This window comes from Hirundo rustica, chromosome 2 (genome assembly GCF_015227805.2).
Source record: "Hirundo rustica isolate bHirRus1 chromosome 2, bHirRus1.pri.v3, whole genome shotgun sequence".
NCBI classification, from domain to species: Eukaryota; Metazoa; Chordata; class Aves; order Passeriformes; family Hirundinidae; genus Hirundo; species Hirundo rustica.
Genome location: NC_053451.1, coordinates 29,709,460 through 29,723,349, shown reverse-complemented (window position 1 = coordinate 29,723,349; position 13,890 = coordinate 29,709,460). Strand labels below are relative to the sequence as shown.

The 13,890-nt window shown below is 37.5% G+C and overlaps 1 protein-coding gene across 3 annotated transcripts in view; it reads left to right on the top strand.

Moving 5' to 3' along the window:
- The window catches only part of CRACR2A (calcium release activated channel regulator 2A), a 53,067-nt gene that overhangs the window by 15,923 nt on the left and 23,254 nt on the right, over positions 1-13,890 (top strand). For all 3 annotated transcript variants that reach the window (XM_040055498.1, XM_040055500.1, XM_040055501.1), the window contains 4 exons: positions 529-697; positions 2,262-2,408; positions 7,919-8,009; positions 10,518-10,613. In XM_040055498.1, the coding sequence (XP_039911432.1) occupies positions 529-697; positions 2,262-2,408; positions 7,919-8,009; positions 10,518-10,613 (503 nt within the window). The remainder of the gene's footprint in view (positions 1-528; positions 698-2,261; positions 2,409-7,918; positions 8,010-10,517; positions 10,614-13,890) is intronic.

Below are 13,890 nucleotides of genomic sequence, written 5' to 3'. Positions count from 1 at the left end.
TGTGTCTAGTCAGTGGCAACTGAGCACAAATATATTGATTATTCATGTGGCAATTTCACTTTTGCATCCTCACCATACAACTACTCTTAATAAAGTATAGCTTTTTGTATGCAATTTATATAGGAATTGAATGCGTGTCTTTGGTCATGCACTAAAAAGAATGTTAAATTTTATTTAATATACATTTTATAAGTATTGATATTTTAGATTCCTAATCTATTTAGACCTATCAAGAAAGAAAACCACAACATTTATGAAGGGTTGTTACTGCAATTTATGTCCTTTTATGTTTTTCCATGGAGATATGATTTTTTTTATTATGTTTGTGAATTTTGAGGTGGATGATTTACTGAAGGTTAGTCATTAAATTGAGCACAAAGCCAGCCATAGAACTCAGGGATCCTCTTGGCATGCCCCATTTTTTTGTTGTTTATTTACCGTAAAATTTGAGCTTTAGTATGTTTGGTATGACATTGATTCTTATAGTAATTTCTGACAATGCTAATGTGTGTAATTTCTAATTCTTAGGCCAGTTTCTTTTGGAGCAGATTGCCTTGAAAAATGACATGGTGCAGCCATCAGAAGGTGAAGCAGCCTGCCCAGTTAGATATGAAGAGAGCACGACTGTTGATGAGGATGAAGAATTCCAGTTCTCAAATCTGATGGATCGTCTTGGAGCTACAAAGGTTTTGGATGAGTGAGTTCTCACAGGAGTAGCAATCTGTTGTATGACCTTTTATGATTACCTCTGGGTTTGATTTTAATGGAATCCAAGATGAATGGCGAGAACAAAAGCTGCTCAAAACCACAGAGATTCTTAAAAAAACTAATTTTCTTGCTGTCAGGATAAAATGCCATTTGACTAAAATACCCAAGGCCAAAACTGTTGTACTCCAGGCACGTGAAACGTGTTTTTCTGCCATGTGAAAGCCGTACCACTTGATGTGCCGTGGGATCTGAACATAGATAATTACAAGCATGTAATCCACAGACGTCACTGATTTTCAATCAATGCATCATGGCTGGTGTTTTTGGCAAGGGCTGTGTTTAAAGTGCACCATAAGTAGGGAAGTTTTCTCCACTTTTTCCGCTTTTGCTCTTCTTTATGCATAATTGTATGTTGTGACTGCTCTACTAATGCTACTTCTTCCAAGGCCACGATGGCTCACTCTGAAACATGGAGCATAAAACCTCCTCAAAGAGCTTTTTGTGTGCTGGCCTCACATTCATTGGTCAATCACAATGAATACTGTAGAACAACAACAACAACAAAATGTTGGGCAAAAATGGGAGAGAATCTGTACAAGTAGTACAGATATTTAAGAAATACATTGGTGCTTCTTACTATGGAATAAAAGTGCTCATTGGTCCTTCTCTTCCCCTGACTGCCTGTTCCAGGAAACAGTTCATTGTCAGTCATCCTGGAAGGCTTTCATTATAATGAGATATTTATCACCCACTTTTTCTATCCTCATCCTCATTTTGTCCTTTGAATACAGCACCCTTTCCTGGCTAGGTTTGGGGTTGCGATGTTCATGGAAGAGAGTGAGTCAGGAAGAAGTAAAGTGGTTCAGGAGAATATTGGCAAAGTATTAGAAACTCATTATCATTCACAATAGACCTGTCAGTGTCTGCTGAACAGATTTAGAAACAGAACATTATCTTGGTAAATCTTTAAATCAAAATTTCAAGATGTTTTGTTCTGCTTTCTGTAGCAGACTAATCATGGAATAAGAATGTATCGAAAATGAGAGAATGCGGTACAAATGCAATTTGTTAACATATCTACATTACTTGGGAATCTGAATCTCATTCATTTCTTATGAGAAAAGGATTTTTATTAGCTTTTCCACTGCCCCCTCGCCTCTAGATTTGTGGAAACTGCTTTTAATAGAAGTGGTGGCAGAGCATACTGTATCGCATCTGACTCCTTTCTTACCCATCCCTGTTTAGGTGGAGTGTCTGGCAAGTTCCTGTGTTATTCTGCGGTCAGGAATGGCCAGATGTTACAGTACTTTTTTTTTTTTTTTTTTTTTTTTTTTTTTTTTTTTTTTTTTTTTTTTTTTTTAATAAATTCAATCTCCATAGTTTCCCATCCCCTCATCCTTTTCAAATATGGCGCATTTTAAGTTGTTTTTAATAAGTTTTGTGTTCTGACTAGTGATGTCCTGAAGCCTCCATCTACCAAAGGTGCTAAGGACATTTACTGCGGCCTGGGAAATGTTCTCTCTTAATGAATCCTTTATGATCTTTTCTTTCAGTGACACTGATGTGAAGCAACTTTGGTTGCAGCTAAGAAAAGAAGAACCTCATTTACTTTCCAATTTTGAAGAGTTCCTGGTCAGAATTTTTTCCCAGCTCCAAGAAGCAGATAATGAGAAGAATGAGTTGGAATGTGCTCTAAAAAAGTTAGTATTTCTCTGTGTTAGACCACTTGTGTAGTTTTACAACTATTTTACCTGCTATTTGAACTTCTGAGATAAACAAGGTATTTCAGTGGAGAACTGAGGACAAGACTTCACAGAATGTAAAATTTCCCATAATGTAAAATTTTATCAGGCATTAAGACTACTGGTAAAACTATTCATATTGCTGAACTGAATTAAATTAGCTTTTCTCTTCTGGTTAAGATTTTATTGACTGAAATTCTTTTGCAGATGTCTGTTATTGCATTGAATTTTTAAGACAATATTGAGTGATTCCAATCTAGTTAATCTGTTTGATTTCAGAGGAAGGGCGTATTTAACAGTAAATCTGGTAAATTGTCTGTGTGTTTTGCAAGCATTGCGTGCAGAAAAGCTCTAAACCTGGATTAACTGGCCAGAGACATAAGAGGTTTAAGATGTTAGACTGGCACAAAGTGCTGATACTAGTGAAAATGTAAGCTAAGAATTATATATATAAAGCAAACCAATGAAATAAAGTAAATAACATATGTTTTATATATAAAACATTAAAAATGTAAATATAGACAAGTACATAAAATGCACATACAAAAATATGTGTAAGAACTAAAAATTAATAGATCAATCTTTTATATGTAGTTATCTAGAGGGAGAAAAGTTATGGTGCTAAATCTTAACAAAATGCAAAATTATGGGCGTAGTTGAAGTTCCACTGTATTTTTATTTTTAAAGTGTCACTTCCGAATTTCAGATTCTTACAGACTGAGCAATAAACACAAATATATTATTGAAAATTTATTTCATTTGTTCAGCACTCTCCTGACTATTCTGAGAATGTGACAAGGCTTATGAAGAAGGAAAAAACCTAAAAAAATGTATGATCATTAAAGACAATTGGTTTATATTGATGGTAGCATTTTCAGCTAATTCTCTGTGTGGTCTTCAGACAGCTGGAAACAGCATACAGAGAGTTTTGCTGTCTGTTTTAGACTAGAGGCTTTTAACTACCATGTGTGGTGAAAGGTTTGTTCTGTGGGTTTTTTTGAGGTTTCCGTGTGAGTGTTCTTTCAAGGTTTCCCTGTGAGTGTTTTTTTGGGAACTGAATGAATAAATGTGTTTGTCTAATAGCTCTGATTAATGCAGAGATGTACACAGAGTGTATTAGCATTATCTTTCCTGGCTGATGTGCAATCTCTACCTTGAAAGTGCGTTGGGTTTTTATGACTTTGTAGTAAAAACATGTTTTAGCTAATTTCTTCTTTTTCTTGCTCCTGCTAACACCACTGACTTCAGCAGGTTGATTGTTGTTTTGTTTGTAGTCAATTTCTGGAAGGAATTGGAGTAGTGATGTTGTCTTTGGTAGTAACAGTGGGGATGAATAGCCTGTTTCTTTTAAACTATGTATGAATAACAGCAAAGCTCAAGCCAGCACTATATAGGGGAGAAGATTAATTTTTTTTAATACCCACGTACTTATTAGCACTAAGGTGCATGTATCTGCAGAGACTGGCCAGGATTTACTGTGGGGTCACAGAAGAGAAGGGATGCTGAGTTTTGAGGTCTTATAAGATCTACTGGGTTGTTCTTGATTGGTGGAAATAATACTGTCTGGAAATTGAATATGAATTTGATCTTTCATCTTTCCTTCCTGACTCACCTCCATGAGTCATTAGGCAATAAGGCAGTCTACTCTCAGCCTTTTGTCACCTTTCCTGAGTGTAGGCTGTGCTTTTGTCTTCAACTGCTCCTTTTTCTTCTATCCTGGATGCCCTGAAAAGCTCCATGTGCATGCTGGGTTCTTTATGCCATAAAAATCTATGCTCTTCACCTGTGATGTTCTTCTCTACCTTTATTTTTGTCTTTTCTTCTGGACCTTTCACATGTGTATATTTTCATATTTGAACCTGAGTCCTGTGGTCTGAGAGATCCAGGAGTTTTCCTCCTGTTCTGGTTCTATAGATCCAGTAGGTTGCTGCTGTTCCTCTTTGTAGGTCCAGACAGCAGTGAGGCTGAACATATATTCTCAACACACAAACATGAAAATACAGCACACGTGGGGGACTGTGCACATTAACACTGATGTAACTAGAGAGGGAAAAAACCCCAAAAAAACAACCCAAACAAAACAAACCAAAAAAAGGGATTTTAAATCTAAACCAAATGCAATTTTGTGGGTACAATATTTATTTGCCAGGGTAGGTTAGTTCTTCTTGATTTTTTGGTATTTGTGTTTCTTTCTGAGTGCTAGTTTAAAATTAGATGGCTTCTTAAACATAGTAGTAGTATTTTTAAAAATAATTAAGGTGATGTGTTGAACACCCAAATAAAAGCAGAGATGAACATTAGGAAGAGAAAATAAAATCATGCTTATGTGATGGGCAGTTACAATTCCAGAGAAAGCCCATGAGGGGATTGCAGGGAGCAAATACTGAAATCAGCCAAAAGAGCCCAGTAAACTGCTAGGCACTAGCAGAGAGGCTGCTGAGCACGTGGCAAAGCATGGTTTTGCCACTGCATTCACTCGTAGTGCACCCGTGTCCTGAGTGCTCTGTCTGTGGGAAGTTCTGGTCTCTGTAACAGAGGCAAAATGTGGTGGGATGAAGAAAAGTGCAGGGAATGGCAACTCAGTGGTTAAAGGAATAGAACAGCTATTCTGAGAGCTATATTTAAAAGGTCGCATCTCTTGAATGAGGAGGCGCAGGCTGGAGTGGAATATGACAGACCTTGTTATTCTTCAAATCCCTGGCAGTAGAACCAAGGGGCTTGTAATAAGACCGATATGAAGTAAGCCTAAAAGAGATGAGAAAGACCTTTTTCTTCTAATAGCAGATAAAATCTTCAACTGCCATTAGCTCTGTCTGCTGCTGTCCTTTGCATTTGAAGGACAAACCTAATAAAAATGTAGACTGTGTTTCAAACAAGAGTTCTGAACAGGCAAGATAAACAAAAGGGTAAAGGGGAAGGGAAGGAAGAGCTGACTTCTCACTGGGCTTAGCATGGGATAGTGTCAGAATCCATCTTTGTGGAAGAAGAGGAGAATCAGCACCTCAGGAAATTAGTTCATACAGTGCACAAACCACTGTATTTTTTTAAGGAGAAAGAACCACTATGACAAACTGCACAGACAGCAGTTGTGAAATCAAAACAATTCACATTGCAGCTACATAAATGGGCAGAAATTAAACCCTTCTAAGTGTGTTGATCCTAAATTTACCATCTGAACTTAATGAACTCACGTTACTTTTCATCTGCTTTCATCTTCATCTGTTTATTCCAGAGTGTCACTAAAAAAAGACTACGTTATCAAATATGACTGAAATTATGTGTTAAGTAAAACATGAAGGGGTAATCTAAAGGAATAGAAAATCATGTTGCATTTTTCACATAACAATGGTATATCCTGATCTATTCAGTTTTTTTCTCCTGTATATATGTGGGGAATATTTGCCAGCTAATGTATTGGATTATTTTTTCTTCTGCTTGTTAGTTATTTTACTTAAAATTGTTAGACTTTTGATTACTAGGGGATATTATTTCCCCCTTCTGTTTAATTTCATCAGCGATAAGAATGGAAATCTATGAACTAAATGCTCGGAGAGTAGTTAGCCTGCAGAAATGGCATGTGCTTATGTGCCAGACCAACTGAAAAGATTCCTACATTCAGCAGTGCCTTCAGGATTCATGGTGCTACCATATCCTTTGCTTCCAAAGAGAAGAGGATAGAAATGTAAGAAGTATAATTTCTTCCCACATAAGAGGAAAGAAATACCTAAATCAGCAAGCTAAAGCACAGGACTGAAGTTATTCTCCCTGTCACACGGAAGCCCAGAAAAATCTTTATGATTCCCATGGAAACACTGACTGCTGTGCAATGTGTTCTGCCTCTCTAAACTTGCAGGGCTTTTCAGTCTAGCACCGGTCAAAATGACATTGTGCTACATGAATACAGTAGGTGTATGATTTGAGCATCTCTGCCATGTCACTGATGAGTGTTAATTTAAGAAATTAGCATTTTCTTAGTTTCAAGAAAATAATTTGAGATCAGAATATGACCCATCTTTACAGTATGAGGGGGGTAAGGCAGCAAAAAGGGCTTCTGGATTTTCTGGCACTCTCTATTTGAAAGGTTGCAGTCACATGGCAGAGGCCCCTGGTTTTCTCATCTAGTCAGAAGTTACAAAAGTCTAAGTGGCAGCCATTGTTTTCCTCCAATTCTTGGAGCTTGGTGGTTGTTTGTTGCTTCTGTAAACCCTGGGAAAATGTCTCACATTTTTTTTACCTGTGACCGAAAAAGCAAGGTGGCAGTGTCAGGTGTTCTGCTGTTGAAAGGGGGAAAGACAGACTTGTTTCTGGTTTTATTCACTCTTCTTAGATTAGGTAAAGTTTTTGAATTTTCTTTAAAATTGGCTTTGTTTTAAATGAGAAGAGAACCAGGCCTTCAATAAGGGAAAACGCAGAATATATACAGCATTAGGTAAAAAAAAAAAATTAAGAAGTAGATACAAAATAAATGTTGGGGTTTTTTTACTGCACATTCCTTGTTTTGCTCTTGCTGATGTGAATGCCCTCGAAGATTCTGTATTTTATCTGTAACAGTTGCATTATGCAGATTGCTCAAGGAACAGCTATGGCAGGAAGAATATGGGTAAGTTTACAGTACTGTCAGATAAAGGGTCTAATAATCTCTATCAAAATTTTTTCTAAGGATGTCCCCTTAGTTTATGCAAAGAGATTTTTGCTTTTCAGTGTCTAGATTAATGAGCACAGAATACAATAGTAGCAAAACAAAGCAGATATCTTGTTCCCTGTCAACAGTTAAATTTTTCTGTCCAAGATAAAGCATTTGCTCCTTGTAATCCTTCATGGATCAAGCTGCAGTGATATTAATTGCAATATTCTACTGGGAAAAAAGTGCACTGAGTAGGTGCTTTTTTTCCCCTACAGTTGCATACATTTGTGCACAGCATATTTATTTCTGTTCCTTGTCTGGGCTTTTCAAATTTGTTTCAGCAGAGCAGTTAGAGAAGCAGTAAGGCAGCTTTCAAGAATTCCATTCTAGCTAATGTGTCTTAGACAGAAGTACCTCATTCAGTACCCTTGAATGGGCAACAGTGCAGTCCAAGAGTAAAAAAAAAAAAAAAGAGAAGGTTGCTGTGAAAATAGTTTTAACTGTCAGATTTAGACTCTGATATCTTGGTATTGTCATTAGGAAATTCTCTTCCTTATACCTAAGATCTAGTAGTCATTAAAACTGCATAATGAACAGCTGCTCTATATGGAAACATTAGCTTTATATGAGCTCTTGAGCCATGGAAGCTTTACATCCATGAGAAAATAATAATAATAAAAAAAATCAGTGAGCTTTGCTGCACAAAATTTTCTATTTCCTTGACACCAGAACATTCTTTGGAGTCTTGTGTTAAGGCAGAGATATGGAGCTTAGCTGGTAATGTGGGCCATGACTTGAAGTAATGCTACAAAGACCTAATCAGTGCATTTTTATCTCTAATTAGGAAGACTGCTGCTTATGATGAAGAAATTCAACATCTCTATGAGGAAATGGAACAGCAAATCAAAAAGGAGAAAGAGCAGTTTCTCTTAAAAGTAAGTATCTCTCTTATAGTGGCCATGGATTCTGCTCCCCCTTTCAGTGGTTTTAAACTCATTCTAGTTGTGAAATTAAAGCCCACAAAATGTGTTTCACAACAGAGGAAGTAAAGACATCTTTTACCTCACAGCTACTTTTGTGCTGCAGCCTCAAACTTTTAGTCTCTGCAGCTTCAAGCTAAGTGACGTGTTGGATGAAGGAGCTATGATGTCCTGTGCTCGGTGGCTTTCAAAACATTGTTTTGAAAGGCAGTTAAACTACAAGCATTGTATTATTGGTGCTACTCGAGGTGCAGCTTCTGGTCACAACCAGCAAAAACACTCTGTGAGGTTGTTCAGAGCAGCACCAGTCTCTGCTTTTTGGGAGGAGATAACAAAAAGGGATGAATCGAGTGATGGTAATTTGTGGAACAACCAGTGGTTATTTGCAAAATAAACACGGGGCAGAATCTTTTGTCTCTGCCATGGTGTTCCCAGAACACCTGAAGATGAATTCCTTTTTTGGGAAGTCACCTTTGAATTTCCTCTACTGTGTCCATAGTCTTTTCTTTGGATTTTTCTGTCCTGCTTTTTCTTGTGAAACAAGGAAACTAACAAGAACTTCCAGCGTGCTCCAGGAAAGAGTCATCTTAGAATCATGAAGGTGGGAAGGTGATGCCCTACTTCCTAACTAGATCAGGTTGCTCAGGAACTTGGCCAATTAAGTTTTGAGTACTAAAATGTTGGAGGCTCCACAGCTGTTCTGGGTGGCCTGGGGCAATCACTCTTGAGCTACTGGCTCATCCCTTTTTGTTGTCTTGGCATCAGCCATACAAATGAAACAAATACAGGGTTTCAGCAATACATGATAGAAACAGTTGCCAAAATAGAGATTATTGCCTCCATTCTCTCTCAAGTATTATATAAATATATCTAGACAATATAATCAAATGTATCTAAAGTGTCCTTTTGTGATACAAGTATATCAAATATTTTTTGTTTCCTGCCTACCAAAATAAAAAAGAAAAAGAAAAAAAAAAAAAGTGCCTTTATCAGCTGTCTGAGGAATCATTCTTTTCACTTGCCTTACAGGGTAGTGAACCTGACTCAAATTTTCAAGGTTTTTTTTTTTTTTCCCTTTCCAAGCTGAGAGCAGTTTTTAGCAGTTGATGAGATGAAACCTTTAAATAAAGTTTTTATGTCAGCTGAAGGATAAAAAGTATTTGCAACTTTGCCTGACAGCAGTTTTGTGGAAAAAATAGTTTATGTGCTCTTAATAGCCAACAACTGAAGTAGTAGTACTGAAAACCCCCAAACAACAAAGACTTTTCCATAAGCAATGATTGTTGGATCTCCTAATTAGTTGTGTGTTTGAGGTTAAGCCATTTCTTTCAGGCTTTTTCATGAAAGCTTCCCACTCAAGCTATTTACAGTTTAGTCAGCAGTCCCACTAAGGGCTGCCAGACACTCATGAAGTATTGTTTCTTTGCATGACTAATTTGAGATCTGGGGAGATCTGACTGTTAAATTCTTTCTCTAATGCAAAGTCTTACAAAGACTTTACAGCCTGGAGAGATGCATTGATGCCATATAAAGGGGAAATTATTATGGCTTGAATGAAGAGCAGCTCTTGAAGAATACATTTAAAGAAATTGGTACGATGCAAATAAGTACAAATTGTAGCTATTTACAATACTTAGTACCCTGCTGACTGAATGTTACACAAAAGGGGCAGTTAGTCTGTTTTTTCACTTGCATATATATTCTTCCCCAGAAAGAGCCAGTTATCACGCATTTGATTACCCCATTACATGTACTGCTTAAGGGAAAACACTTGCAAGAACCGCTGCTGTCTTGAGAGAATTTTTATTTTTGTTCAGAGGCATTTTCCTGGGGATCTTAGTAGAAGCCTGTTTTTGGAGAAACAGGAGATTCTCAGCTGATACAAACTGCTGGAACCTGATTTTACTCAGGAGAGGGCTGACAATTTTTCTCAGTCAGAAGGAGTAATCCCAAATGTGACTGGGAGATCCCAGTGACTGCAGGGGTACTTAGATAGTGGACAGGTTAATATAGTTGTGAAGTGAAAGGCAGAGCTTGAAGCCCCAGTTGCTTGTTTACACCATGGAACATCTGTGAAAAATTGTTGTTAGTGATGGATTTGAAGCATGGCAGTTGTTTCTTTTACATCGACCTGAGTTGCCGTGGCTGGAAAGGAGGGGATACTTTAAGGCTGCATTGATTTAGACTGGCTAAGCTCCTCAGCCTCCTGCCTGAGACGTCTGCCTCCACTTGCTAGGCTCGATACCTACTCATGTGCGATCAGCACATTCTGTAGCAACCACGCTCACGGAAGCTGCTGGACTAGAGCAGTTTAGAGATTCATAAGTGATACCATCCTTAAACTGAGTGCTACCCATGTCTTGTTATATTCACTGTGGAAAGCTTCATCCCTGATTCGTTATTTCTCCTCCTGTGATGCAATTGTGCTGTTCTGTTAATCCATTTCCTCTTGGAATTTTGCAGGACACGGAGAGGTTTCAGTCCCACAGTCAAGCGCTGGAGGGCAAGCTGCGGTCAAAAGAACAAGAACTGGAACAATTGGTTCAAAAACAGAAAAGGGTACTGACCAATATCTTTTGCAGTTAAAAAATAGATAGCTCTTATTTGCTCATATGATTTTCTTTGGGTACTATTTTAGGTCCCAAAACTGCAAGTTGGTGTGATGTGTTTCTGCCAAATTTTGACCCTCTGTTGTTTTTGTATTGCCTGCTTAAGAAAAATGTTAACCTCTATTTCTAAAGTAGTTTTCCTTTAATGTGGTAAAATGGAAAACAAAATAATGCTTCGGACATTCTCCACAGGTACTAGGTTAATTTTTATGAAAATGTAGCATAATTCCACTGCCTTCAATGTTCTAGGAACTGGCTTAACATGCAGGGAGCTTAAGAGCGGAGAACAATGATTTGGCTCTTCTAGTGCACACGTCTGCTCAAAGCCTGTACCAGCCACTCATTTACTTGTTTTGGACTGATTCAGCACTGTGAACTTGAAATGCTCCCTCCTGAACAACTTGCTCCTGATATATCTCTGTGATAACAGTTTTATAGCAGTGCAGGTTTCTCTTGCATTGGTAACAGCTTGCCAAGTTCCCATATTAAAACCTGATGAGTTTTACTTCTAAAATGCATGGCCTGCTTGGGGGAGCAGAGAACTTGCTGTAAAGTGGCTCCAAGGTCATTGCAGGAAAGACTAGCATTAGGGAAGGGAGGTAGCACTGGAATTTAAAGGGCTGGAATGAAATGCTGTAAATGTAATTCCCTCTGTATAATATGAATATGTGGACAAAAATAAGAAAGTTTTTCACAGTGAGAACCACCAGCTGTTGCAATAAACTTCCTGGGGGAGTGGTGGATGCCCCAACATTGGACATTAAAGATTTAGCTGGGCAGGGTGCTGGGTCATCTTGGCTAAACTGTGTTTTTGCCAAAAAAGGTTGGAACAGATGGACCTTGAGTCCCCCTTCCAACCTGGTACTCTGTGATTCTGTGAAGTTTAGCTGATAAGGATACAGGACTGAACTAAAAGTCTATTCAATAGCTGAAATCAACTGCTTGATGTTAATTACCCTTGTGGTTTTATGCAGGCTCTTTACCACATTTCAGCACTATACTGGAATAATCTATGCTTTGAAGATACCCGTGGGGGCACAAAGATCAGGCGTTTTTAGTCTGAAACTAACTGCAAAAGTATAAGAAAATACTTTCTCTAATTTTGTAATGATTATATGTAGTATTTTACTTTGTTTGGTTTTGCTTTAAAACTGTTTAAAAATTGTTTTCTGTTTAAAACTCGGTTGTCTACCAGTAATTCTGTAAAATTCTGTATATGCTTTATAAATTTGGTATAAGACCCACAGGAGTTATTCAAAGGCTTTCACTCAATTTTAAGCCTGGTATAATCAATCAATATAGGAAACAATACCAGGAAGTCTTATCTTATGATTGTTGTCTACATTGCCATTGTCTACTATTGCCTATCTCAGAGAACATAAAACAATGTCTGTGCTATTTTTATTAGTATTATTTTTTAATCTGATTCTTTGTTTTCAATTTCTATTCACTACATTGCTTATTATTAATATATTACTTTTTTTTTAAATTTGTAATTTATAGCATTTTTCATTTCCCCTCTCCATTATGAATTTGCATGAATCACAACAACGGTGCTTTTGAAAGACAGGATCTTCATATACCATAAAGATTAAACTCTTTGTGGTGTATGAAGATCCCATTTTGGTTTTGTGAAAAGGAAGCTGTGTTGGACGAATGGAATTCACTATTTTTAATGATGAGATGAGTGACATAATTTCATTCAGAGGACTGATGATAACTGAAACTTCAGTCATTCAACCCACAGATTGGCCCATTGTTAATCTGATATGTTGTATTTGATGGGGTTTTTTTCTGGTATACCAACCTAGCCTATTTATTTGAGTGCTTTACTCAGTGTAGTTAGAGGCACTGTTTTCTACATATATTTTTCTGATTTGGAATGATCTTTTCTGAAAGTGACTCTTGTCTTTGCTCAGATCTGCTTTTATAATACTATATCCCCACTCATTTTCTGGTATTGCTTTTCATTCACTGAGGTACCCATGTGTCTAATGCTTTTCTTATCCAGAGATCTCTCTCACTTTTGTCTCCTCTGGCATGGAAATATACTTTGATAATTAAATTTCTTCTCACAGACAGTAAAGGTAGCTTGATTTAATTATGACTTCTATGCTTGGTTGTATGAGAGAATCTCTTGGAGCAACACAAATGCTTTTTTTCCAAACTTCATTAATAAGTATTTTTTTCTTTTTTTTTTTTTTTTTTTTTAATTTAAAATACAATGTAATTGTTTCTTTGCTGGAAATCCTTAGCAATAATGTGGAAGGGATCTTTCAAACCAGATGAGTTCAGAGTTGTTTCCTCTGACATAGCCAGAGGGATTCTCCCTTATGAGGGTTGTCTGGCTGGCATTGTTCCTCTAGGGATGTGAGTTGGAACATCCCAGGAGGAGGCACTGGGGACAGAGGATATCCAGTATAACCTCTAGGGCACAGACTGTCATGTGAGGGGAAGAAAGTAGGTGTGGACCAGGTGAAATGTAGGGAAGTTACCAGACTTCTCGCATAAAATGCTGAGTTCTGTGCTGATGACAGCCGCTGAAGAGCATGATCTTGGAATTGGGAATGAGATGCATGAAAACGTGGAGGAATAGGACTCAAGTGCTTATAACTGCCTTATGGCACTGTATAAATGTTTAATCTTTCACATGCTACTGAAATAAATAGGGAGAAAAAAATATAAAAATGACAGAAAGGATGCTGAGCTAAGAACGAGGGATTGCATGGAGGGCGCTCAAAGTATGTGTCTTTCAGGGACACCAATAAACCTCTTCAGCAACAGGTCATTTGCATTGGATAATCCCAGTTCTTTATTCAACTTAAACTTGGTTTACCTCTCATCTTTGTCAAAAAAAAGACAATATGCACCATCAACTACCATGTCTATGCTTGACCTATAGAAAATGGGTTAAATTCTCTCTGCTACCTAGATTTTCTTAAACACATCTGTGGGCCATGAGTCTTTTCCCCATCAGTTTCCATCTACCAGATGAACATAGAAGTCAATTTTCAGCTCCAATAAGCAGCTAGAAGCTATAGAATCTATGCCATTCTATTATCAATTCAGCATTCACCTAATTAGTTATTTCTCTGTACTGCATGGGTACAGTGGAAGAAGGGAGCTTTGTATTGCTGTGAAACAATCCTTTCTCCTCTTGTTGTATTCTGGGTTTTAGACATTATATTATCATTTTTCTGACCAGAGTGAGCACCAGGATTTAAAGC